The sequence below is a fragment of the Rhinoraja longicauda genome, chromosome 10 (genome assembly GCF_053455715.1).
Source record: "Rhinoraja longicauda isolate Sanriku21f chromosome 10, sRhiLon1.1, whole genome shotgun sequence".
Classification (NCBI taxonomy): Eukaryota; Metazoa; Chordata; class Chondrichthyes; order Rajiformes; family Arhynchobatidae; genus Rhinoraja; species Rhinoraja longicauda.
In genome coordinates this window covers 55316837-55343103 of record NC_135962.1, presented here as the reverse complement: position 1 = coordinate 55343103, position 26267 = coordinate 55316837, and the positions used below count along the sequence as shown (strand labels likewise).

Below are 26267 nucleotides of genomic sequence, written 5' to 3'. Positions count from 1 at the left end.
TTGTAAATAGCTGGGGTCCCAGTACCGAACCTTGCGGTACCCCACTGGTCACTGCCTCCCATTCCGAAAGGGACCCATTTATCCCCACTCTTTGCTTTCTGTCTGTCAACCAATTTTCTATCCATGTCAGTACCCTACCCCCAATACCATGTGCACTAATTTTGCCCACTAATCTCCTATGTGGGACCTTGTCGAAGGCTTTCTGAAAGTCGAGGTACACCACATCCACTGACTCTCCCCTGTCAATTTTCCTAGTTACATCCTCAAAAAATTCCAGTAGATTTGTCAAGCATGATTTCCCCTTCGTAAATCCATGCTGACCCGGAATGATCCTGTTACTGCTATCCAAATGCTCAGCAATTTCATCTTTTATAATTGACTCCAGCATCTTCCCCACCACTGATGTCAGACTAACTGGTCTATAATTACCCGTTTTCTCTCTCCCTCCTTTCTTAAAAAGTGGGATAACATTTGCTATCCTCCAATCCACAGGAACTGATCCTGAATCTATAGAACATTGAAAAATGATCTCCAATGCTTCCACTATTTCTAGAGCCACCTCCTTAAGTACCCTGGGATGCAGACCATCAGGCCCTGGGGATTTATCAGCCTTCAGTCCCATCAGTCTACCCAAAACCATTTCCTGCCTAATGTGGATTTCCTTCAGTTCCTCCATCACCCTAGGTTCTCCGGCCCCTAGAACATTTGGGAGATTGTGTGTATCTTCCTCAGTGAAGACAGATCCAAAGTAACGGTTTAACTCGTCTGCCATTTCTTTGTTCCCCATAATAAATTCCCCTGCTTCTGTCTTCAAGGGACCCACATTTGCCTTGACTATTTTTTTTTTTTTTTTAGTTAGATGTGGCCCTTGTGGCTAAAGGGATCAGGGGTATGGAGAGAAGGCAGGTACAGGATACTGAGTTGGATGATCAGCCATGGCGGTGCAGGCTCGAAGGGCCGAATGGCCTACTCCTGCACCTATTTTCTATGTTTCTGTTTCTATGAAGCGACACACATTCCTACTCTCCAGAACTGCTGCCTGTCTCGCTGAGTTACTCCAGCATTTTGTGACTGAAAACAAAAGAGTTTGGGCAAAGAGGAAGACTTTTTGGGAATGCTTTAAAGGAGGCTTCACGGAGCAAGCTCACTGCACCAGGGGCCTGTGAAGCTGAATAAGCTACTGTGCCTGCCCTGTGGACCAGGCCGGTGTCCTCAGTTGGGCGGCCCTGCCTCAGCTGTGAAGGCTACGCTGAACACGACCAGCACGCTGGCGCTGGGGAGAGACAAGCTCCTGAGCTTCACCAGGCCAGCGGCAGTCAGGAACACCTCCCGAAGACAAACCGCCGATCAGCGAAGGCATACAAATCCCCATGCTCACTGATCACGGTCGAGCGATCACCCCAACAGCGTGCAAGTAGCGAGAGGAACATCTGCACTGCGCTGCTGAGCAAAGTGGAGGGCAGCTGGCAATTCAGCAAGGACATCGGACTCAGGCGGCTGTGGAGGCCAAGCCGGTGGATATTTTTACAGCAGAGATAGATAGATTCTTGATTAGTACGGGTGCCAGGGGTTATGGGGAGAAGGCAGGAGAATGGGGTTAGGAGGGAGTGATAGATCAGCCATGATTGAACGGCGGAGTAGACTTGATGGGCCGAATGGCCTAATTCTGCCCCTATCACTTATGAACTTATGGCTCGGTCAACAGAGTCCCGATTACCAGTGAAAGTTTACAGAGTCAGGCAGCAGAGGTAGCTTCACCCGACCCGACATCTCCAGAGAGCGGGGAGAGACATGTCAAGAGAGTAAGGAAATGGGATAACCTCTAGAGCATAGAACATGGAACAAAGGGTTGCCAACTTACTCACTCTCAAATAAGGGACAAGGTGACCTCACCCAGCCAGCAGCCACGTGCTCCCGCTCCACCAACGGCGGCCACCGGGGCCGGGAGGCGGGTTGCTTCGCAACCTCCACCGGGCAGCGCCTGGGCCTACACTGTCCGGACCTACAGTGTCCGGGCTTACAGTGTCCGGGCCTACACTGTCCGGACCTACAGTGTCCGGGCTTACAGCGTCCGGGCCTACAGCATCCGGGCCTACAGTGTCCGGGCCTACAGCGTCCGGGCCTACAGCGTCCGGCCCTACAGTGTCCGGGCCTACAGTACCGTCCGGGCCTAATACGGGACAAGGGCGGTCCCGTATGGGACAAACCAATTTAGCCCAAAATACGGGATGTCCCGGTTAATACAGGACAGTTGGCAACCCTGATAGAACAGTACAATGCTGTACTAACACAGAAACATAGAAGGCAGTGGAGGCCAATTCACTGGATATATTCAAGAGAGAGTTAGATGCTCTGAGAGCTAACAGAATCAAGGGATATGGGGAGAAAGCAGGAACGGGGTACTGATTTTGGATGATCAGCCATGATCATATTGAATGGTGGCGCTGGCTCGAAGGGCCGAAAGGCCTGCTCCTGAACCTATTTTCTATGTTTCTATGTTAGTACAGCACAGGTACAGGCCCTTTAGCCCACAATGTCTGTGCCGAACATGATGCCAAGTCCAACTCTTGTCTGCCTGCACATAATGTACATAATCCATATAATTTATGAAGCCCGGTCTCTGGCACTGGGAGGCAGCAGCTCTACCTGCTGTGCTTTGCCTCCGTCACCTTCCAGGCCCGTCACCAAAGATGGACCGCTGAAGTCGAAAGGGCACACTCACGTGTACAGTAAATGGGAGGGAAGAAATGAATGGCTCTCAACATCGGAGCGGAGAGCCGCTGCCCTGAGGGAGAATACTTCTCCGGAAAAGCCAATTACCTCAGGACAACTTTCATTTCAGCCGAAAAGGTTTCTCAGCCGCTCCAGAGACCGTGACCGGTTTGCTTGTCTTGAGTGGGAGTGTGATTGTGAAATGCTTCTCTCAGTCGTCCTTCAACAGTTCAGCTCGTCTCCCCTGTCCGATTGACTGGTTTGCCGCTCAGCTGTCAGCGCACGCTGCAGTCAGTGATTCAGCCGCGACGTTACGACTGCGCTGTTGACTGACGCCCGACACCGCGTGTTAAATTGACATCCCTGCTTGTGAACATAACCTGACCCCAGCTCGCGCTTCAGTCGCTTTTAGCCCGTCTGGCTTTCCTGAGGAAATGCGAGGATTAGTTTTAAGGCAGCGTGTTATCCGTCTGCTGTTAAGGGATCGGCCACAGTTCTCTGGGGAGAGATGCAGTAACCGTTCGGCCTGCTGGAGTTCCCCGGCAAATACCTGCTGTCTTCCCAGCTTCGGGAATTCAGTTTAGCTTATTGTCGCGTGCACCGAGGTGCAGTGTAAAGCCTCTGTCGCGTACGAACCAGTCAGCGGAAAGACAATACATGATTGCAAACGAGCAATTTACAGTGTATAGAATCATGATAAAGGAATAGCGTTTAGTGCAAGGTAAAGCCAGTAAAGTCCAATCAAAGGTAGTCCGCAGATCACCAAAGATGAAGATTGTAGTTCAGCACTGCTCACTGGTTGTGGTGGGATGATCCAGTTGCCTGATGACAGCTGGGAAGAAACTCGACTCAATAACCAAAATAGTAGCTCTACTCAATAACCAAAAGTCTGCAGCCTCTTTTTGCTCTGGCTTATTTCTCTCACATGCTTAAACTATAATGTTTTATTCTTAATGATTTAATGTTTTATGCTTTATTCTTAATTGTTTACTGTATGTTCGTGTTGTTACTTGCGAGCGGAGCACCAAGGCACATTCCTTATATGTGGCCAATAAACTCAATTCAATTCAATTCAATCTGGAGGTGTGCGTTTTCACACTTCTGCACCTTTTTCCCGATGGGAGAGGGGAGAAGAGGGAATGGCCGGGGTGCGACTGGTCCTTGATTATGCTGCTGGCCTTGCCGAGGCAGCGCGAGGTGTAGACGTCGGAAGCCACGACCGCCCCGACGTGCAGCGGCAGCGTCTTCGCCTGCCCGGATCGCGGGGCTTGGGTCGGCCCGCTGCGGACCTTTCACCGTCCGGCGCAGCCTAGCAAGTTCAACAGCCTGACCGCGGGAGAAGACGGCAGGGGAAGAGAAATGACATTCTGGCCTTCCATCACAGTGAGGAGGGGACTGGAGGAGACTCACTGTGATGGATGTTTCTTTTTTTTTTGTCTTGTGTTGGTTTGTGGTTGTGTAATTACATATTTTATTGCTCTTACTGTTGGACCGTGGGTGACGAAATCTCGTCCAAAAGACTTGCTTTTTGGATGACAATAAAGGTAATTCTGATTCTGATTCTGATTCTGAGATGGAGTCAGTGGAAGGGAGGGAAGTTGGTTTGCTGAGTAGACCCTGACACCTGCCTGCAGCTTGGACTTGCTGTGAATTCTCTCAGGGTATTCGATGGGGAGTTACTGCCACAAGAGACTGCAGAAGCTGAAATCCCCAGCTGTACATACTGAGCACTGGAGGAACTCAGCGGCAGCATCTGCAGCAACTTATCATGACCGATTAATCCAATATTAATTCCATTTAAATTCTCCTCACATTTCCATCAACTTCCCCCTAATCATACCACTCACTGACATTAGCTTTTTTTCCCACCAGCAGTAACTCAACTCAACAACCAAAAGCCTCCTTTTGCTCTGGTATTTTATTTCATTCTTCACATGTGTAAATTATAATAAATAATTTTATTCTTAACTGTTAACTGCATGTGGTGTTGTTACTTGCGAGCAAAGCACCAAGGCAAATTCATTGTATGTGTACATACTTGGCTAATACAATTTATTCAATAGACAATAGACAATATGTGCAGGAGGAGGCAATTCGGCCCTTCGAGCCAGCACCGCCATTCAATGTGATCATGGCTGCTCATTCTCAGTCAGTACCCGTTCCTGCCTTCTCCCCATACCCCCTGACTCCGCTATCCTTAAGAGCTCTATCTAGCTCTCTCTTGAATGCATTCAGAGAATTGGCCTCCAGAGGCAGAGAATTCCACAGATTACAGATTCAATTCAATTCAATTCAATACATTTGCAGTTTAGTTTATTGTCACGTGCACCAAGGTACAGTGAAAAGCTTTCGTTGCATGCTATCGTGTCAGCGGAAAGGCAATACATGATTACAATTGAGCCATTGACAGCGTATTGATACATGACAGGGGAATAGCGTTTAGTGCGAGATAAAGACAGCAAAGTCCGATCAAGCATAGTCCAAGGTGTCACAAAATGCTGGAGTAACTCAGCGGGTCAGGCAGCATCTCTGGAGAGAAGGAATGGGTGACGTTTCGGGTCGAGACCCTTCTTCAATCTGACCCTTCGTCACCCATTCCTTCTCTCCTGAGACGCTGCCTGACCTGCTGAGTTACTCCAGCATTTCGTGACACCTTCAATTTGGACCAGCATCTGCAGTTATTTTCCTACACAGGATAGTCTGAGGGTCACAAACAAGGTTACGTGGACAGGAGCGACTAGGCTTGTACACACTGGAATTTAGAAGGATGAGAGGGGATCTTATCGAAACGTATACGATTATTAAGGGGTTGGACACGTTAGAGGCAGGAAACGTGTTCCCAATGTTGGGGTAGTCCAGAACCAGGGGCCACAGTTTAAGAATAAGAGCGGAGATGAGTAAAAACCTTTTCAGTCAGAGAGTTGTGAATCTGTGGAATTCCCTGCCTCAGAAGGCAGTGGAGTTCAATTCTCTGAATGCATTCAAGAGAGAGCTAGATAGAGCTCTTAAGGATAGCGGAGTCAGGGGGTATGGGGAGAAGGCAGGAACGGGGTACTGATTGAGAATGATCAGCCATGATCACATTGAATGGCGGTGCTGGCTCGAAGGGCCGAATGTCCTCCTCCTGCACCTATTGTCTATTGTCTATTGAATAAATTGTATTAGCCAAGTATGTACACATACAAGGAATTTGTGGGAGGAAACCAGAGCACCCAGAGAAATCCATGCCGTCAGAGGGAGAGTGTGTTCACAGGCAGCACCAGAGGTCAGGATCGAACCGTGTTCATCACAGCTGTGAATCAGCCGCGGCCCTGTGCTGAATCTTGCAGTATCCCTACAAGGCACATTAATACCAATACATCAAATACCGTGATTGCCTCCAACACAGGGGCAAACACAGCTCTCGATGATCTCTTGCTGACAGCGTGACCTTTTAAAAGAATGAAACCAGCAAGTCCAGGTCGTCAGCGCTCCTGAATCGGTGAAACGTGCAACGCGGACACCACCGGGGGCCTGCTTCCATTTTGAAATGCTCGCCCACTTCAGCACCTCTTGCTACCACACAGAGTAAAGAACCGTCCAGCACAGGAACAGGCCACCTGACCCAGGAGATCTGCGCTGAGCAAGAGGCCCACTGCGACTAATCCTTTCTGCCTGCACATGATCCTTACCCCTCCAAACCCTGAGTAGCCGTGTGTCTATCAAAGAGCCCCTGTTGGGGGAGTCCAAACAAGGGGCCACAGTTTAAGAATAAGGGGTAGGCCATTTAGAACTGAGATGAGGAAAAACTTTTTCAGTCAGAGAGTTGTGAATCTGTGGAATTCGCTGCCTCAGAAGGCAGTGGAGGCCAATTCTCTGAATGCATTCAAGAAAGAGCTAGATAGAGCTCTTAAGGATAGCGGAGTCAGGGGGTATGGGGAAAAGGCAGGAACGGGGTACTGATTGAGAATGATCAGCCATGATCACATTGAATGGCGGTGCTGGCTCTAGCCATCCACGGGATAGCCTTCGTTTGGACCAGACGGGATAGCCTTCGTTGCCCTCGCGCATCGATGAGCCTTGGGCGCCCAACATTGTGGGCTGTTTTGTTTTACTGTTCTATGTTCTATGCTCTAGAGGTTATCCCATTTCCTTGCCCACTCGACATGTCTGACCCTCCCGCTCTCTGGAGCTATGGGGTCGGGTGAAGCTACCTCTGCTGCCTGTCTCTGTGGCTTTCACCGGCGATCAGGACTCTGTTGACCGAGCCGTAAGTTCATAAGTGATTGGAGCAGAATTATGCCATTCGGCACATCAGGTCCACACCCCCATTCAATCATTGCCTGATCTATCTTTCCCTCTCAACCCCATTCTCCTGCCTTCTCCCCATAACCCGTACTAATCGAGAACGTATCTGTCTCTGCCTCACAAATATCCATGAGAACGAGACTGTAGATGAGCGAGAGCCATGTTTTCACACTCAAATAGCTTGCAGGCCCTGAACCTCTGGGCCTCTGATGCAGACCCATCCAACATGGTGGCAGGGTTTAGAGACAAATTAATTTTTAGTTTTAGAGATACAGCGCGGAACCAGGCCTTTCGGCCCACCGAGTCTGCGCCGACCAGCAATCTCCGCACACTTGCACTATCCTACACACACGAGGGACAATTTACACACACACACCAAGCCAATTTGCCTGCAAACCCGCACGTCTTTGGAGTGTGGGAGGAAACCGAAGATCTCGGAGAAAACCCACGCAGGTCACGGGGAGAAGGAGCAAACTCCGTACAGACGGCGCCCGTAGTCGGGATCGAACCCGGGTCTCATGGCGCTGCAAGCGCTGCAAGGCAGCAACCTACCTGATACAGTCCATGGTCCAGCAGCACAATTTCGACCTTATTAGTTTGAGGGTCCTTCCTCGCCAACACATTGCCTGGGTGTGGATCGCAGTGCACGAATCCATTTACAAAGATCATCTCGCTGTACAGTTTCCCCAGATTTTGGGAGATCTGCAAAACAAGGAATGAAGAGTGAAATGGCATCCATTTCTTATATTTTTATTGGCATAGAGTGATACAGTGTGGAAACAGGCCCTTCGGCCCAACTTGCCCACACCGGCCAACATGTTCCAGCTACTAAATCCCACCTGTCTGCATTTGGCCTCTATACATAGAAACATAGAAAATAGGTGCAAGAGGAGGCCATTCGGCCCTTCGAGCCAGCACCGCCATTCACTGTGATCATGGCTGATCATCCACAATCAGTACCCCGTTCCTGCCTTCTCCCCATATCCCTTGATTCCGTTAGCCCTAAGAGCTCTATCTAACTCTTTTTTTAATGCATCCAGTGAATTGGCCTCCATTGCCTTCTGTGGCAGAGAATTCCACAGATTCACAACTCTCTGTGTGTAAATGTTTTTCCTCATCTCAGTCCTAAATTGGCTACCTCTTATTCTTAAACTGTGGCCCCTGGTTCTGGATTCCCCCAACATTGGGAACATGTTTCCTGCCTCCAGCATTTCCAATCCCTTTATAATTTTATATGTTTCTATAAGATCCCCTCTCATCCTTCTAAATTCCAGTGAATACAAGCCCAGTCGCTCCATTCTTTCATCATATGACAGTCCCGCCATCCCGGGAATTAATCTCGTGACCCTACACTGCACTCCCTCAATAGCAAGGATGTCCTTCCTCAAATTAGGAGACCAAAACTGCACACAATACTCCAGATGCGGTCTCACCAGGGCCCTGTATAACTACAGAAGGGCCTCTTTTCTCCTATACTCAATTCCACTCGTTTTGAAGGCCAACATGCCATTAGCTTTCTTCACTGCCTGCTGTACCTGCATGCTTACTCTCAGTGACTGATGTACAAGGACACCCAGGTCTCTTTGTACTTTCCCTTTTCTTAACCTGACACCATTCAGATAATAATCTGCCTTCCTGTTCTTGCCACCACACATTTATCCACACGATACTGCATCTGCCATGCATCTGCCCACTCGTACAACCTGCCCAAGTCACCCTGCATCCTCATAGCATCCTCTTCGCGGTTCACACTGCCACCCAGCTTTGTGTCATCTCCAGGGGGGGTCATGCCTATTATTCCCGAAGTCTCCAGGGCAATTCCGCAGGGATTTGAAAACAATAATAACATTTTCGCCAAGGCGGGCCTCTTCGGAACAGCGGCATTTTTGACGACTTTGCCATCATCACTAAGCACCGCGTCAGTGGAAACGATAATTAAAAGGCAGCACTCCGAGCCCTTAACTCCAGGCAATGTCACGGCAGAGGCAGGTTCACAATCAGCACTCTCTGCTCACTCTCCCTCCCTCAACCTCAGTGACGTTTGGCCTGTGCGCTTCATGGAGGGAGGTAGAGCTGGGAGAAGGTGAGACTCGGGGGGGGGTTTGCATTGATTCAGGCAGGTCAATCTCGTGTGTAGGGTTTCCAACTTTATCAATCCCAAATAAGGGACAAAAGGTGACGTCACCGCCCCGCGCCCCACGTGACCTCACCCATCCAGCGGCCACGTGCTCCCGATCCACCAATGGCGGCCGCCCGGCCGGGAGGGGGGTTGCTAAGCAACCTCCGTCAGGCGGTGCCCAGGCCCACACTGTCCAGGCCTACAGTAGCCCCCGGGCCTACAGTGTCCGGGCTTACAGTGTTCGGGCCTACAGTGTCCAGGCCTACAGTGTCGGGCATACACTGTCCGGGCCTACAGTGTCCAGGCCTACAGCGCCCCCCCCCCCCCCCCCCCCCGGGCCTAATACGGGACAAGGGAGGTCCTGCAAGGGACAAACCAATTTAGCCCAAAACACAGGATGTCCCGGCTAATACAGGACAGTTGGCAATCCTACTCGTGTGACTTCTTCACAGTTCACAAGATGGACGTCACAAAATGCCGGAGTAACTCAGCAAGTTCATAAGTTGTAGGAGCATAATTATGCCATTCGGCCCATCAAGTCCACTCTGCCATTCCATCATGGCTGACCTATCTCTCCCTCTCAACCTCATTCTCCTGCCTTCTCCTCATAATACCTGACACCCCACCTAATCAACAATCTATCATTTTCCACCTTAAAAATATCAATTGACTCCGCCTGCTCCACGGCCTTCTTTGCCAATGAATTCCACAGATTCACCACCCTCTGACTAAAAAACTCCTCCTCATCTCTTTTCTAAAGGTTCGTCTTGTTATTCTGAGGCTGTGCCCTCTGGACCTCGACTCTCCCACTAGTGGAAACATCCTCTCTGCATCTACTCAATCAAGGGCCTTTCAGTATTGTCAGGCAGCATCTATGGGGAACATGAATAGACAATGTTTCAGGTTGGGACCATTCTTCAGACTGGGGAAGGGGGGGGGGGGAAGAAAGCTAGAAAGGAGGTGGGGGTGAGACAAAACCTGACAGGTGAAAGGTGATAGCTGAAATGTTGCCTACCCATGTCCTCCATAGATGTGGCCTGACCTGCTAGGTTACTCAAGCATTTTGTGTATTTTTTTGTAAACCAGCGTCTGAAGTTCTGTGTCGGTAGAAATTGCTGTCAAGGCTTACCAATTACTCCTGAGCCGGTCCAAATAACACATCCAGCAAATAACAATTGGGTCTAATTATGATGAACAATTTCATGAATTCAAGATTTACCAAGGAGTGCAGAATGAGAACAATGAATCCACCTTGAATATTACAGGGTTTAGTATGAACACAGGATGGTTTGCAGTGTTTAGTTTAGAGAGACAGTGTGGAAACTTTGGGCCCACCAAAGTGCCTTTGGCCCACCAAGTCCACACCGGCCAACACCAGCACGGTGGCGCAGCGGTAGAGTTGCTGCCTTACAGCGAATGCAGCGCCGGAGACTCAGGTTCGATCCTGACTACGGGTGCTGTCTGCACGGAGTTTGTACGTTCTCCCCGTGACCTGCGTGGGTTTTCTCCGAGATCTTCGGTTTCCTCCCGCACTCCAAAGACATGCAGGTATGTAGGTTAATCGGCTGGGCAAATGTAAAAATTGTCCCTAGTGTGTGTAGGATAGTGTTAATGTGCGGGGATCGCTGGGCGGCGCGGACCCGGTGGGCCTGTTTCTGCGCTGTATCTCTAAATCTAAAAAAAAATCTAAACTAGTCCTATCCCACACTCTGCGGTCAATTTACAGAAGCCAACTAGCCTACAAACCTGTACGTCTTTGGAGTGTGGGAGGAAACCAGGAGAACCGGGGAAAAACCCACGTGGGTCACAGGAAGAACGCGCAAACTCCGCACAGACAGCACCCTTAGTCCGGATCAAACCTGGGTCTCTGGGGCTGTGAGGCAGCAGCTCAACCCCTGTCCCACCGCGCCGTCCGTGTGGAAGCTCCTGTCTGACCTGCCGTCAGGGCCTGGGATATTTGGTATGGGGCCACTCCGCGAATATCCGTGAAAGCTACAAGTTTGCTTCTGACCCGAGTTATCAAATCTGAGTGCCTCGGTCACAACTAATCATTTAGAAGGATGAGAGGAGATCTTATCGAAACGTATAGGATTATTAAGGGGTTGGACACGTTAGAGGCAGGAAACATGTTCCCAATGTTGGGGGAGTCCAGAACAAGGGGCCACAGTTTAAGAATAAGGGGTCGGCCATTTAGAACTGAGATGAGGAAAAACATTTTCAGTCAGAGAGTTGTGAATCTGTGGAATTCTCTGCCTCAGAAGGCAGTGGAGGCCAAGTCTCTGAATGCATTCAAGAGAGAGCTAGATAGAGCTCTTAAGGATAGTGGAGTCGGGGTATGGGGAGAAGGCAGGAACGGGGTACTGATTGTGGATGATCAGCCATGATCACATTGAATGGCGGTGCTGGCTCGAAGGGCCGAATGGCCTCCTCCTATTGCACCTATTGTCTATCTATAAACTAAACGAAACATCCACTCTATCCAGGCCCAGGTGCTTTCAAACCTTTGTATCTTGTGCATGGTGGGAGCGGGGAGGCGAGAGAACAACGGGGGGGGGGGTGAGAAAGAGCTCCATGTGGACTAAAAAAAAGGAATTATGAGTTCATATCTCATCCTTGAAACCGTGGATCTTAATTTCACTTGGCAAAAGGTCATTCATGGTGCCCATGGAAACTACGCGATTGGTATCTAACAAACTCACCTGATTCCCAATTATCCACGGAAGGAAATTGGGCACAAGAGGCCGGTGTGGGCTCCAGACCCACAGCAATGGGTTTAACTCTTCAGCTGCCTCTCAGCGAGAAAGTGCTCCTGAAGGCCTGCTATTTTCTATGTTTCTATAATAAATTTTATTTGTCATATGTAGGTTGGCACAGGGTCAACGGTACAATGAAATGTATTTGACAAGACAACGGGTCACCTCAGCAGTAATATTCCAAGGATAAATAAGATTTATTTATTTTTTTAATTAAAAAAATGACATTGGTAAGGTAAAAAGACAATATTAAAAATAATCAACATATATGATTTGAAATGTGTTTATGGGTCTGGTGGTACGGGCAGCCATACTCCTGTATCGTCTGCCTGACGGTAACAAGGAGAACAGCCTGCGTGCTGGGTGGCTGTGGTCCTTGATGATGCTGCGTGCCTTCCGCAGGCACCGCCGGTAGAGAATGTCCTGAGTGGCCGGGAGACAGTTGCCAGTGATGTGCTGTGCCGTCTTCACCACTCTCTGTAGTGATTTGTGGCTGTGGGCAGAACAGTTCCCGTACCAGACTGTAATGCAGCCCGTCAGCAGCAGGCTCTCGATGGTGCATCTGTAGAAGTTTGTGAGGATGCTGGCGTACATGCCAAACTTCCTCAGTCTTCTCAGGAAAAAGAGCCAGTGCCCACCGGGTCCGCGCCGACCAGCGATCCCCGCACACTAACACCATCCTCCACGCACTAGGGACAACTTGCACTTATACCAAGCGAATCAACCCACAAACCAGTACGCCTTAGAGTGTGGGAGGAAACTGAAGAGTCTCGGAGAAAACCCACGGCGGTCACGGGGAAAATGTACAAGCTCTGTACAGACAGCGCCCGCAGTTGGGATCGAACCCGGGTCTCCGGCGCTGCAAGCGTTGTAAGGCAGCAACTTTACCACTGCGCCACCGAGCCGCTGGATGCGGAGAGGATGTTTGCACTAGTGGGAGAGTCTTGGACCAGAGGTCGTAGCCTCAGAAGTAAAGGACGTTCCTTTAGCAAGGAGATGAGGAGGAATTTCTTTAATCCGAGGGTGATAAATCTGTGGAATTGATTGCCGCACAAGGCTGTGGAAGCCTTCAATGGATATTTTAAAGGCAGAGATAGATAGATTCTTGATTAGTGCAGGTGTCAGGGGTTATGGGGATGGGGTTGAGAGGGAAAGAATGGGGCAGGAGAATGGGGTTGAGAGGGAAAGATAGATTAGCCATGATTGAATGGGGTTGTAGACTTGATGGGCCAAATGGCCTAATTCTGTTCCTATCACTTATGATCTTGACATAAGATCCTGACAACGGGTGCTTGTCTGTAAGGAGTTTGCATGTGACCAAGCGAGGGTTTTCTCCGGGTGCTCCGGTTTCCTCCCACACTCCAAAGACGTACAGTTTTGTAGGTTAATTGGCTTGGTATAAATGTAAAGTGTCACTAGTGTGTGTGGGGTCGTGTTAATGTGCGGGGATCGTTGGTCGGCGCGGACTCTGTGGGCCGAAGGGCCTGCTTCCGCATTGTATCTCTAAACTAAACTACCGTTCAGTAAAGTATTGCCATACCGAAGCACAATTCCCGATTAATACAAAGTGCATAGAAATAGTCCACCGAGGCTGCTCGCAAAAGTCGCCGGGTTTTGGCGCTATTTTCAAAGTCCAGTCCGGTCCGTCAACTCGGTCTTCTGGAGCAGCACCTGATCCAGGCGAGCCCCAGGCTGCTGCAGGGCCTCCTTCAGTCTGAAGAAGGCTCTCGACCCGAAACGTCACCCGTTCCTTCTCTCCAGAGATGCTGCCTGACCCGCTGAGTTACTCCAGCTTTTTGTGTCTCGCCGTGAGTGAACGACGGAGTGGCGACTCGATGGGCCGAATGGCCTAATTCTACTCCTATAACTTGTGAACTTGTGAGACAAGAGAGCCAGGAGTGTTTTATGAAACAATTAAATTCTCACGAGCACAACAGGACAGATCTTCAGAGATATGCACGCTCGAGAACCTGAAGTTGTCGTTTCTCTACATGTGCCAGGTTAAATAGCCTTGGTAAGCTTTTAATATAAAATAAATGTCCTCGTACTAAAGATTGATTCTGCTGTAGTTGCAATGACAAGGTCAGATGCAAATAGTACCCACAACTAATGAATACCTGTGTGTGTGTGTGTGTGTGTGTGTGTGTGTGTAATGTCCAAACTGCAATAAACAACCTGAGAAGTCAAAGGAACAAAAAAACAAACGGCAGCAGCTCAAATTCTTGCTATTGAGGGCGTGCAGCGTAGGTTTACCAGGTTAATTCCCGGAATGGCGGGACTGTCATATGTTGAAAGACTGGAGCGACTAGGCTTGTATACACTGGAATTTAGAAGGATGAGAGGAGATCTTATCGAAACGTATAAGATTATTAAGGGGTTGGACATGTTAGAGGCAGGAAACATGTTCCCAATGTTGGGGGAGTCCAGAACCAGGGGCCACAGTTTAAGAATAAGGGGTAGGCCATTTAGAACGGAGATGAGGAAAAACATTTTCAGTCAGAGAGTTGTGAATCTGTGGAATTCTCTGCCTCAGAAGGCAGTGGAGGCCAATTCTCTGAATGCATTCAAGAGAGAGCTAGATAGAGCTCTTAAGGATAGCGGAGTCAGGGGGTATGGGGATAAGGCAGGAACGGGGTACTGATTGAGAATGATCAGCCATGATCACATTGAATGGCTGTGCTGGCTCGAAGGGCCGAATGGCATCCTCCTGCACCTATTGTCTATTTTTTATTGTCTATTGGAAGGAACTGCAGGTGCTGGGTTGACTGACTATAGACACAAAATGCTGGTGTAACTCAGGAGGGTCAGGCAGCATCTCTGGAGAAAAAGAATCGGTGATTGAGAATGATCAGCCATGATCACATTGAATGGCGGTGCTAGCTCGAAGGGCCGAATGGCATCCTCCTGCACCTATTGTCTATTGTCTATTGAAACAGGCCCTTCGGCCCACCGTGTCCGCACCGACCATCAATCCCCGCACACCAACAGTATTCCACACACACTAGTGACAATTTACATTTTTACCAAGTCCATTAACCTTGCTATTGTTCCATGATCATCATTACTGATACCATTTACTCACATTTCCAGATATATTTAATCCATGAATTTAAATGCTTCACGTGCTATGAAATATAACAACCAATTTTCCAACCGACATTATTACAGTCAAGGCAATGATTAATGCTATTGCAGCTAAAGCCTGTGTTGATTCCATTACAGCTGTGACAACAGCTGGCACTGTTACAGTCAAGGCAACAGCTGGCACTTCCAGTCAAGGCAACAGCTGGCACTGTTACAGTCAAGGCAACATCTGGCACTGTTACATTCAAGGCAACATCTGGCACTGTTACAGTCAAGGCAACAGCTGGCACTGTTACAGTCAAGGCAACATCTGGCACAGTTACAGCCAAGGCAACAGCTGGCATTATTACAGTCAAGGCAACCAATCGTCATTATTACAACTGAGGTAACTGTAGATTCTATTACAGCTGTGACCACAGCTGACACTGTAACAGTTGGTTCTCAAGGAGTGACTTTGTGTGAAAAAGTTACCCGTCGGATTCCTGTTTAATCTTTCTCCGCCTCTCACCTTCAACCCATAACCCATATCCTCTGGTTCCCGAATCCCCTCCCTTCATTATAAAACTACGACGGAGGAAATACCATTTTGTGTCAGGAAGAAATATGAGAAAAAATGAAAGGATAAATATCAAAATGAAGGTAGAGAAGGAATGGGTGACGTTTCGGGTCGAGATGCTGCCTGACCCGCTGAGTTACTCCAGCATTTTGTGTCTACCTTCGATTTTAACCAGCATGTGCAGTTTTTTTCCTACAAATATTAAAATGATACTGGATGAGTCAAGAATGATTGACCCCGAAATGAATTGTGATATCCACCTCCTCCTCCTTTGACTGATCGCTTCTTGTTCTTGACAGAGGTTACTGTGGGAGTTCTGAGGCGTTTCATAAACCCCGTCTCGCCCTCTTTCATTTCACCAATATCGTGGGTTGCTCACTGTAAGAGCCGGTTAGAGTGAAGGAAGATGAAGTGCCAAGATGGGGACAAGTTCGCGCCTGTGGAATACAAAGAGACGATCAAGGGCATCTCGAGCTGCCAGGACAGATTGTACAATTATTCCCGCAGTCCAAATATGTGTGCAGAATGTCAATAGACAATAGACAATAGACAATAGGTGCAGGAGTAGGCCATTCAGCCCTTCGAGCCAGCACCGCCATTCAATGCGATCATGGCTGATCACTCTCAATCAGTACCCCGTTCCTGCCTTCTCCCCATACCCCCTCACTCCGCTATCCTTAAGAGCTCTATCCAGCTCTCTCTTGAATGCATCCAACGAACTGGCCTCCACTGCCTTCTGAGGCAGAGAATTCCACACCTTCACCACTCTCTGACTGAAAAAGTTCTTCCTCATCTCCGTTCTAAATGGCCTACCCCTTATTCTTAAACTGTGGCCCCTTGTTCTGGACTCCCCCAACATTGGGAACATGTTTCCTGCCTCTAATGTGTCCAATCCCCTAATTATCTTATATGTTTCAATAAGATCCCCCCTCATCCTTCAGTGAGAATACTGCAGCCACTGGGTGCTGCCTGCCTTGATGGTCTCTTGATCGCTGTCAGGTCTGAGGGGAATGTTGCTCACAGCAGAGCGATGGCAGAAACCTGGCCTCACCACATGGCGCAGCTGGTAGAGAGTTCCCGCCTCGTCACAGCCTCGCCAGAGACCCGGGATCCATCCCAACATCGTGGAGCGGCGCGGCCTTTCCTGGAGACCGGCCCGGCGCTTCAAGCCGCGGGCGCGGTGCGTACTTTAACATCGCGGAGCTAGCGATCCTTTGCCGAGGATCGAATGCGGAGAGCTCCGACCGCAGGACCTGTGGACTTTAACACCGTGAAGCCCGCGGTCTCTGGTAAGAGGAGGCCGACTCGGGAGCTCCATGCCGCGGAGAGAGTTTCAATCCGTCCCGACGCCGGAGTTTCGATCATCCCGACGTGAGGGCTTCGGACAGTCGGCAGCGGCGACTGCGGACGGTTCAACAGCCCCGGCCGCGGGTGAACAAAGAGCGAGATGATTGAACTTTATTACCTTCCATCACAGTGAGGAACGTGGAATCCGCTGTGGTGGATGTTTATGTTCAATTTTACTTTATGTGGCTGTGTGTCTTGTTGCTTTTCACTTAGTATGGCCGTATGGCTAACTCAAATTTCACTGTACCTTAATTGGTACGTGTGACAATAAATTGAATCTTGAATCTTGAACCTCGGCTGCTGTCTGTGTGGAGTTTGCACGTTCACCCTGTGACTGCGCGGGTTTCCTTCGGGTGCTCGGGTTTCCTCCCACATCCCAAAGGCATGCGGGTTTGTACGTTAATCAGCCCTGTGTAAATTAGGACGGGTGGGTGGTACAGAATGGAACCAGTACACACCTCACCCCGCCTTCCTTCTGCACCTCACGCTGCCTCGGCAAGGCCAGCAGCACAATCAAGGACCAGTCTCACCCCGGCCACTCCCTCTTCTCCCCAACTCCCATCGGGCAAGAGGGACAGAAGTGTGGAAACGCACACCTCCAGATTCAGGGACAGTTTCTTCCCAGCTGTTATCAGGCAACTGAACCGTCTTATAGCCAACCTTGGTCCACGTGACAATAAACTATACTAACTGAGTGAGGGGTGATCGATAGTCAGTGTGGGCTCGGCGGGCCAAGGAGTTGTTTCCGCACTGTATAACTAAAACTATAACTGTGGGTGAGCGTAAAGAAGGAAGCTGAGTTTGTGCCATGCCTTTCGTGGTCTTAGGTAGCGTATCCCAATGGGCGTTGGTGCCAATGAAGCATCTCCTGTGGTTTGGTCACGCCTTTAATGCCGGAAGAACAGCAGCCACAATTGTATGCACAGCGAGGTCTGCCATTAGCAGTGGGCCAATGAACAGACCATTCGTTTCGGGATAAAGATTCACCTTGGAAAACTCAGGACAGTCAGGGGAAAATTGGAAGTTACAGGTCAAAGGAGATTAACGTGCAAACCTTTTGGATGTGGGAGGAAAACCTGAGCTCCCTGAGGAAACCCACCCAGTCACAGGGAGAACAGGCAAACTCCACACAGGCAGCAGCTGAGGTCAGGATCAAACCCGGTTCTCTGGCACTGTGAGGCAGCAACTCTACCAGCTGCGTGCGCCACAGAGGCTCGTTGATCAGAAATGTTAGCTCTTTCTCTTTGCTTAGATGGTGCTTAGATTTTGTTCCTTTCTCATGTTCATAAGTTCATAAGTGATAGGAGTAGAATTAGGCCATTCGGCCCATCAAGTCTACGCCGCCATTCAATCATGGCTCACTTATCACTCCCTCCTAACCCCATTCTCCTGCCTTCTCCCCATAACTCCTGACACCGGTACTAATCAAGAATCTATCCATCACTGCCTTAAAAATATCCATTGAGTTGGTCTCCACAGCCGTCTGTGGCAAAGAATTCCAGAGGTTCACCACCCTCTGACTAAAGAAATTCCTCCTCATCTCCTTCTGAAAGGAACGTCCTTTACTTCTGAGGCTATGACCTCTGTTTCTAGACACTCCCACTAGTGGAAACATCCTCTCCACAAAGATCTAGGTTTGCACTTCAGTGCAGGAATATCTGATAGGCTAGACGGTAAGACCAATTCCTGATCTGCTCTCCCATGCAAATGTAAAAATTCCCAGTGGCACTTTTTTCAAAGAACAGCCAGCACAGAAGGTCCCCCCAGTGTCCTGGGCAATATCTAAACCTTCATCAAAGATAAAATGAGATAGACCACCTGATATTCGCATGTGGCAAAGGTGCTTCCAGACCAGTTGACCTTGCAAAGCCCTCCTCACCAATATCGTGAGGCTTGTATCTAAACTAGGAGGTTACCCTCTAGATTAATTTGCACTCCCTCTTGCTACTGAGGGAGTGCAGCAGAGGTTCACCAGGTTAATTCCCGGGGTGGCGGGACTGTCGTATGTTGAAAGACCGGAGTGACTGGGCTTGTATACACTGGAATTTAGAAGGATGAGAGGGGATCTTATTGAAACATATAAGATTATTAAGGGATCGGACACGCTAGAGGCAGGAAACATGTTCCCAATGTTGGGGGAGTCCAGAACCAGGGGCCACAGTTTAAGAATAAGGGGTAGGCCATTTAAATTGGAGATGAGGAAAAACTTTTTCACTCAGAGAGTTGTAAATCTGTGGAATTCTCTGCCTCAGAAGACAATTCTCTGGATGCTTTCAAGAGAGAGTTAGATAGAACTCTTAAAGATAGCGGAGTCAAGGGATGTGGGGAGAAGGCAGGAACAGGGTACTGATTGTGGATGATCAGCCATGATCACAGTGAATGGCGGTGCTGGTGCGAAGGGCCGAATGGTCTCCTCATGCACCTATTCTCTCTTGTCTATTGTCGAATCAAGCAACAGCCTGACTTTAGGCTTTAGAGATACAGCACCGCAACAGGCCCTTCGGCCCACCGAGTCTGTGCTGACCAGCGATTCCCCGTACACTAGCACTATCCTACACACTAGGGACAATTTACAAATTTTACGGAAGCCAATTAACCTCCAAACCTGCACGTCTTCGCAGAGTGGGAGAAAACCGGAGCTCCCGGGGAAAACCCACGAGGCCATGGGGAGAACGTACAAGCTCCGTGTAGTCAGGATCGAACCCAGGTTTCTGGCGCTGTGAGGCAGCAACTCGACCCCTGCACCACCATGCTGCCCTCTGACAGTCACACTCAGAATGGTATCTTGCAATGTCCCCAATGCCTCCTACAGGTCCCTGCGCAAGTCCCGGTCGAATGGCGGAGTAAGTAGACTTGATGGGCCGAATGACCGATGAAGTTGTCAAGTCAAGTCAAGTCAAGTCTATTTTATTTGTATAGCACATTTAAAAACAACCCACGTTGACCAAAGTGCTGTACATCAGTTCAGGTACTAAGAAACGAACATACAATGGCACACAAACATAACAGCACATACATAAACAGTTCACAGCACCCCCTCAGAGGGCCTCAAACGCTAGGGGGTAGAAATAGCTTTTGAGCCTGGACTTAAAGGAGTCGATGGAGGGAGCAGCTCTGATGGGGAGAACTTATGGGGAGAGATTATGAACATACAAAGGGGCGGGGGAGGGGGGTTGGGGGTGGTTATACAGAGGTCTACAGGCACTAGGGGGCAGTGCAGCGACCCATCCCCATTGACTCGGGGCATCAAACACTCTTGCTGATCATCTACCATCCTCCCTCAACTGATGAATTGGTGCTCCTCGATATTGAACAGCACTTGGAAGAAGAAATGAAAGTTGCAAGGGCACAGGGTGTACTTCTGAATGAGCTGAGAGCAGAATGTTAGAAGGTTAAATTGGCAGGCGTACTGGTAAACAACGATAAGGAACAATAATGAGGAATAGCTAAAATGATGATCACAGCTAAAATGATGAGCACAGGGATGATATACTCCATGAAAGAAACCAACAAGCCAAATCTCAAGACATAATTGAGCATTGGGATAGAGGGACACATTAAAGACAAGAACAAATAGAGAGGAATTAGGAGAGCCGTCAAAAAGACAATGTAGGATGCCAAAGAAGATGGAAGAAGTTAGGTTATCAAGAGACAGTAAGGAAAAAATTGTAAAATATTTGACACTCAGAGTGAGCAGGGAAGGTTGTGATGGGAAAAGGGGTGACCGCTGGTCGGCGTGGAATCGGTGGGCCTAGTGCCTGTTCCGTGCGGTGTTTTAGAGATACCGCACGGAAACAGGCACTAGGCCCACCGATTCCACGCCGACCAGCGGTCACCCCTTGCACTAGCACCATCCTACACACACGAGGGACAATTTACAATTTTAGCGAAGCCAATTAACCTATAAACCTGCACGTCGTTGGAGCACCCGGGGAAAACCCACGCAGGTCACGGGGAGAACGTACAAACTCCGTACAGACGGCGCCCGTGGTCAGGAACGAACCCGGGTCTCTGGCGCTGTGAGGCAGCAACTCTACCGCTGCGCCACCGTGCCGCCCCAGGGTGCAGCACAATTAAATCACTGCTCTGAGCTAGATCAGATGGACATAACATTGAACGATGAGTGATGAGACAAGTACATTTTAAATAGGCAAAGAAAAATATATTAAAGAGTCTAATTAAACACAAAGGAGATAAAACGCACGATATGTGTGGGTCATAGAGTCATAGAGTGATACAGTGTGGAAACAGGCCTTTCGGCCCAACTCACCCACACCGGCCAACAATGTCCCCGTTACCCTAGTCCCACGCCTGCGCTTGGTCCATATCCCTCCAAACCTGTCCTATCCATGTACCTGTCTAACTGTTTCTTAAACAATGGGATAGTCCCAGCCTCAACGACCTCCTCTGGCTTGTTCCATTCACCCACCACCCTTTGTGTGAAAAAGTTACCCCTCGGATTCCTATTAAATCTTTTCCCCTTCACCTTGAACCTATGTCCTCTGGTCCTCGATTCCCCTACTATGGGCAAAAGACTCTGTGCATCTACCCGATCTATTCCTCTCATGATTTTGTACACCTCTATAAGATCACCCCTCATCCTCCTGCGCTCCATGGAATAGAGACACAGTCTACTCAACCTCGCCCGATAGCTCACACCCTCTAGTCCTGGCAACATCCTCATCATTGCACTTTAAAACATCTATATACTAAAACTCTCGTGTGTTTGTTTGTTTGTTCCTGAACTACGGCCAAAACAGTACACGATAGCGCGACAATTTTAGGCCCACCTTACTGGTGCTAATGGAAGACGTTTCATTGAAATCGGTGTTATATTTTTAAAGTTATTTACATTTTAAAGTTTAAATCTATCTCCTAGGGAGGGAGGGGGGAGGGAGGGAGGGGGGGGAGGGAGAATAAGGGGGGTTGTGGATGGTGGGGGGGGAAGGGAGGAGGGGAAGGGGGGATAAAGGAGGGTAGGGGAGTGAAGATTTTGATTTAGATTTAGATTTAGAGATACATCGCGGAAACAGGCCCTTCGGCCCACCAAGTCCGTGCCACCCAGCGATCCCCGCACATTAACACTATCCTACACACACTAGGGGCAATTTTTTTTAACATTTACCCAGTCAATTAACCTACATACCTGTACGTCTTTGGAGTGTGGGAGGAAACCGAAGATCTCGGAGAAAACCCACGCAGGTCACGGGGAGAACGTACAAACTCCGTACAGACAGCGCCCGTAGTCAGGATCGAACCCGGGTCTCCGGCGCTGCATTCGCTGTAAGGCAGCAACTCTACCGCTGCGCCACCGTGCCGCCACAAAGGGCGGGGGGAGGAGGAGAGAGGGGGAGGGGCGGAAGGGGGGAAAGGGAAGGGGGGGAGGAGAGGGTGCTGCACCAATGCAGGAGAGGTTTGGGCCCAACGGGTCCACTTGGTCCAGTAATCTATAAAATCAGATTGCTTCTTTTATAAAGATCACACTTTCATAAAGTTTGGTTGGATGGGAAGAAGGCAGAAGAAAATTAGTAGATATTTGTTGTAATTCTCTATAAAAGATGTGGGCATCCTGGGAATTATGGGCTGATCAATTTAACACAAGAGACGGGAAACACAGTGGAGTCCTTAGGAGAGGAAAGAACAGAACGTCAAGAAATGAAAAGTATAATAATGAATAATCAGTGTGATTATCAAAAGGGATCTTGCTCAACCAAGCCTATTGAATGTTTTGACGGCTCAACAGAAAGGGGAGGCAGTGGTAGTGCAGGAGACAAAATGTATCTAGAGTTTCAAAAAGCCTTTGATATGCTATCACAGAATAGACATATGATTAAGGTGGACACAAAAAGCAGGAGTAACTCAGCGGGACAGGCAGCATCTCTGGAGAGAAGGAATGGGTGACGTTTCGGGTCGAGACCCTTCTTCGGACAAATGATTAATGTCAGGAAATGCGGTCAGCGACGATTGGATTTCTAGGCAGATTGGATTTCTAGGCAGAGCAGACAGTTGGAAAAAGGGGGGCCTATTGTTTAGTTTAGTTTAGTTTAGAGACAGCGGGGAAACAGGACCTTCGACCCACCGAGTCCACGCCGACCAGCGATCCCCGCACACTAATGATACCCTACACATGCTAGGGACACTTTACACATGCACCAAGCCAATTAACCTACAAACCTGTGCGTCTTTGGAGTGTGGGAGGAAACCGAAGATCTCGGAGAAAACCCAGGCGGTCACGGTGGAGAGCGTACAAACACCGTGCAGACAGCGCCCGTAGTCGGGATGGAACCCGGGTCTCCGGCGCCGCAAGCACTGTAAGGCAGTGACTCTACCGCTGCGCCACCGTGTCGCCCGTGGAAGAAGATGAGGGGTGGTGTTCCAAAGGAATCAATGCTAGTGCCACCGATGATCACTTGGTCCTGAAATCGGTCCATCACAGGTGTGGACGTCCCTACCATCAAAGGGATGGAGCCACAGCCTGAAATGGCCTCCTCCTGCACCTATTTGCCATGTTTCTATGTAAGATGGATTGGCTTTAAGTGGAGCTAGTATAGATTCGGAAGGACTAATGGCCTTGCCGTGTGATTGTGTAACTGTTCTGAGATTCTGTGATTCCAGATAAGAAGTCCCATTGATGCAGCATTAATGACACTTGCCATTACAACCACTGTCTGGCAGAAAATGTCAGCAGGCAGTCGGCAGGAGATTGTCTCCGGGCGACTTACAATGCTTTTGTGTCCGCAGTCTCAATGATTACATAGAAACATAGAAAATAGGTGCAGGAGTAGGCCTTTCAGCCCTTCGAGCCAGCACCACCATTCAATATGATCATGGCTGATCATCTAAAATCAGTACCCTGTTCCTGCTTTTTCCCCATATCCATTGATTCCTTTTGCCCTAAGAGCTCAATCGAACTCTCTCTTGAAAACATCCAATGAATTGGCCTCCACTGCCTTCTGTGGCAGAGAATTCCACAGATTGACAACTCTCTGGGTGAAAAAGTTATTCCTCATTTCAATCCTAAATGGCCTACCCCTTATTCATAAACTGTGACCCCCTGGTTCTGGACTCCCCCAACATCGGGACCATTTTTCCTGCATCTAGCCTGTCCAATGCTTTAAGAATTTTATATGTTTCTGTAAGATCCCCTCTCATCCCTCTAAATTCCAGTGAATACAAGCCCAGTCGACCCATTCTTTCATCATGTGCCAGTCCCGCCATCCCGGGAATTAACCTGGTGAACCTACGCTGCACTCCCTCAAGAGCAATCATGTCCTTCCTCAAATTAGGAGACCAAAACTGCACACAGTACTCCAGGTGCGGTCTCACCAGGGCCCTGTTCAGTAGGACCTCCTTGCTCCTAAACTCAAATCCTCTCGCAATGAAGGCCAACATGCCATTAGCTTTCTTCACTGCCTGCAAGCTTCACTGCCTTCACTGTACCTGCAAGCTTAATTACGTTTCTTGACAAAAGCCCAGCCCAGGAATACAATTCCCTGATGTCACAATGTCATCACCACTTTGCAGCTAACAATAGCCTGTTTCCTTTATCATAGTTACTATTTTGCACATTTTTCATTCATTGTTCTTTATCTCTCTAACATCATCGTCTATATCTCGGGTTTCCCTGATCCCTAACTAGTCTGAAGAAGGGTCTCGACCCGAAACGTCGCCCATTCCTTCTCTCCAGAGAACCTGCCTGCCCTGCTGAGTTACTCCAGCCTTTTGTGTCGATCATCACCACTTTATTCAGATAATGATTTGTATTGCTCTGTTAAGCAGCACTGATTTCAAATCTTGAGCCTCTTCCCAAACTACCACCTTCACAGATCTTGGACAATAAGTAGGCAGGAAGGAACTGCAGGTGCTGGTTTACACCGAAGATAGACACAAAATGCTGGAGTATTTTGGGGCAGGCAGCTTCTCAGCGGGACAGACAACGTGGGTTTTCTCCGGGATCTCCGGTTTCCTCCCACGCTCCAAAGACATACAGGTTTGTAGGTTAATTGACTTGGTCCAATTGTAAAAAAACTGCCCCTTATGTGTGCAGGATAGTGCTAGTGTGTGGGGATCGCTGGTCGTTGGGGACTTGGTGGGCCGAAGGGAATTTTTCCATGCTGTATCTCTAAACTAAACTACAACAATCGTATTTGCTTTACCCCAAAATACCATCAACTCCCTCAGTTTTTATTAGAGCCGTGTGCTACCCAGAAACTCCACAAAGGCAGCACTGGAAATCAGGATCAAACTCACACTGCTGGAGCTTTACTTCGGACTTAACTTTAGCGATAAGGCGTGGAAACAGGCCCTTCGGCCCACCGACCAGCGATCACCCCGTACACTTGTCCCATCCTACACACTAGGAAGGCCCCATAGCAGAAGTGTCCACGTCGCGGGGCTGGAAACTGGAAGTGTCCTGAGCTAGTTCTGCTACCACCGTCATCTATTGTACAAGTGATGGCTTCCACTGATTGTCGCCGGAAGCTTGCGGTCTTTTCAGGACGGACGATGACAGCGATGTAACATTTGAAGGAGCGCAGCGTAGGTTCACGAGGTTAATTCCCGGAATGGCGGGACTGTCGTACATTGAAAGACTGGAGCGACTGGGCTTGTATACTCTGGAATTTAGAAGGATGAGAGGGGATCTTATTGAAACATATAAGATTATTAAGGGGTTGGACACGCTAGAGGCAGGAAACATGTTCCCGATGTTGGGGGAGTCCAGAACCAGGGGGCCACAGTTTAAGAATATGGGGTAGGCCATTTAGAACGGAGATGAGGAAGAACTTTTTCAGTCAGAGAGTTGTGAAGCTGTGGAATTCTCTGCCTCAGAAGGCAGTGGAGGCCAATTCTCTGAATGCATTCAAGAGAGAGCTGGATAAGGACAGTGGAGTCAGGGGGTATGGGGAGAAGGCAAGAACGGGGTACTGATTGTGAGTGATCAGCCATGAACACAATGAATGGCAGTGCTGGATTGAAGGGCCGAATGGCCTCCTCCAGCACCTATTGTATATTATCTATTGATACATAGATGATGAACACGAAGGAAGACACACTAGGAACAATTTACAAATTACAGAACCTGCACATCTTTGAAAATGGGAGCACCCAGAGAAAACCCACAAGATCACGGGGAGAACGTACAAACTCCGTGCAGACAGCACCCGTAGTCGGGATCGAACCCGGGTCTCCGGCGCCGCAAGCACCACAGACTGTGCCTCTCTTTCCTTTTGTTAAAAGTCTTCTGAAAACCTTTATTAACCACAGGGTGTAAAGGTGGTAGAACTGCCCTCGTGCGTGTACGGTGGTGTTAGTGTGCGTGGATCGCTGGTCGGCGCGGACTCGGTGGGCCGAAGGGCCCGTTTCCGCGCTGCATCTCTAAACTAAACTAAACTAAACTCCGGTTTTGATC

At 49.0% G+C, this 26267-nt stretch overlaps 1 protein-coding gene across 2 annotated transcripts in view; it reads right to left on the bottom strand.

Moving 5' to 3' along the window:
• adck1 (aarF domain containing kinase 1) overlaps positions 1-26267 on the bottom strand; it is a 415946-nt gene that overhangs the window by 129454 nt on the left and 260225 nt on the right. For both annotated transcript variants that reach the window (XM_078407231.1, XM_078407232.1), the window contains one exon: positions 7552-7701. In XM_078407231.1, the coding sequence (XP_078263357.1) occupies positions 7552-7701 (150 nt within the window). The remainder of the gene's footprint in view (positions 1-7551; positions 7702-26267) is intronic.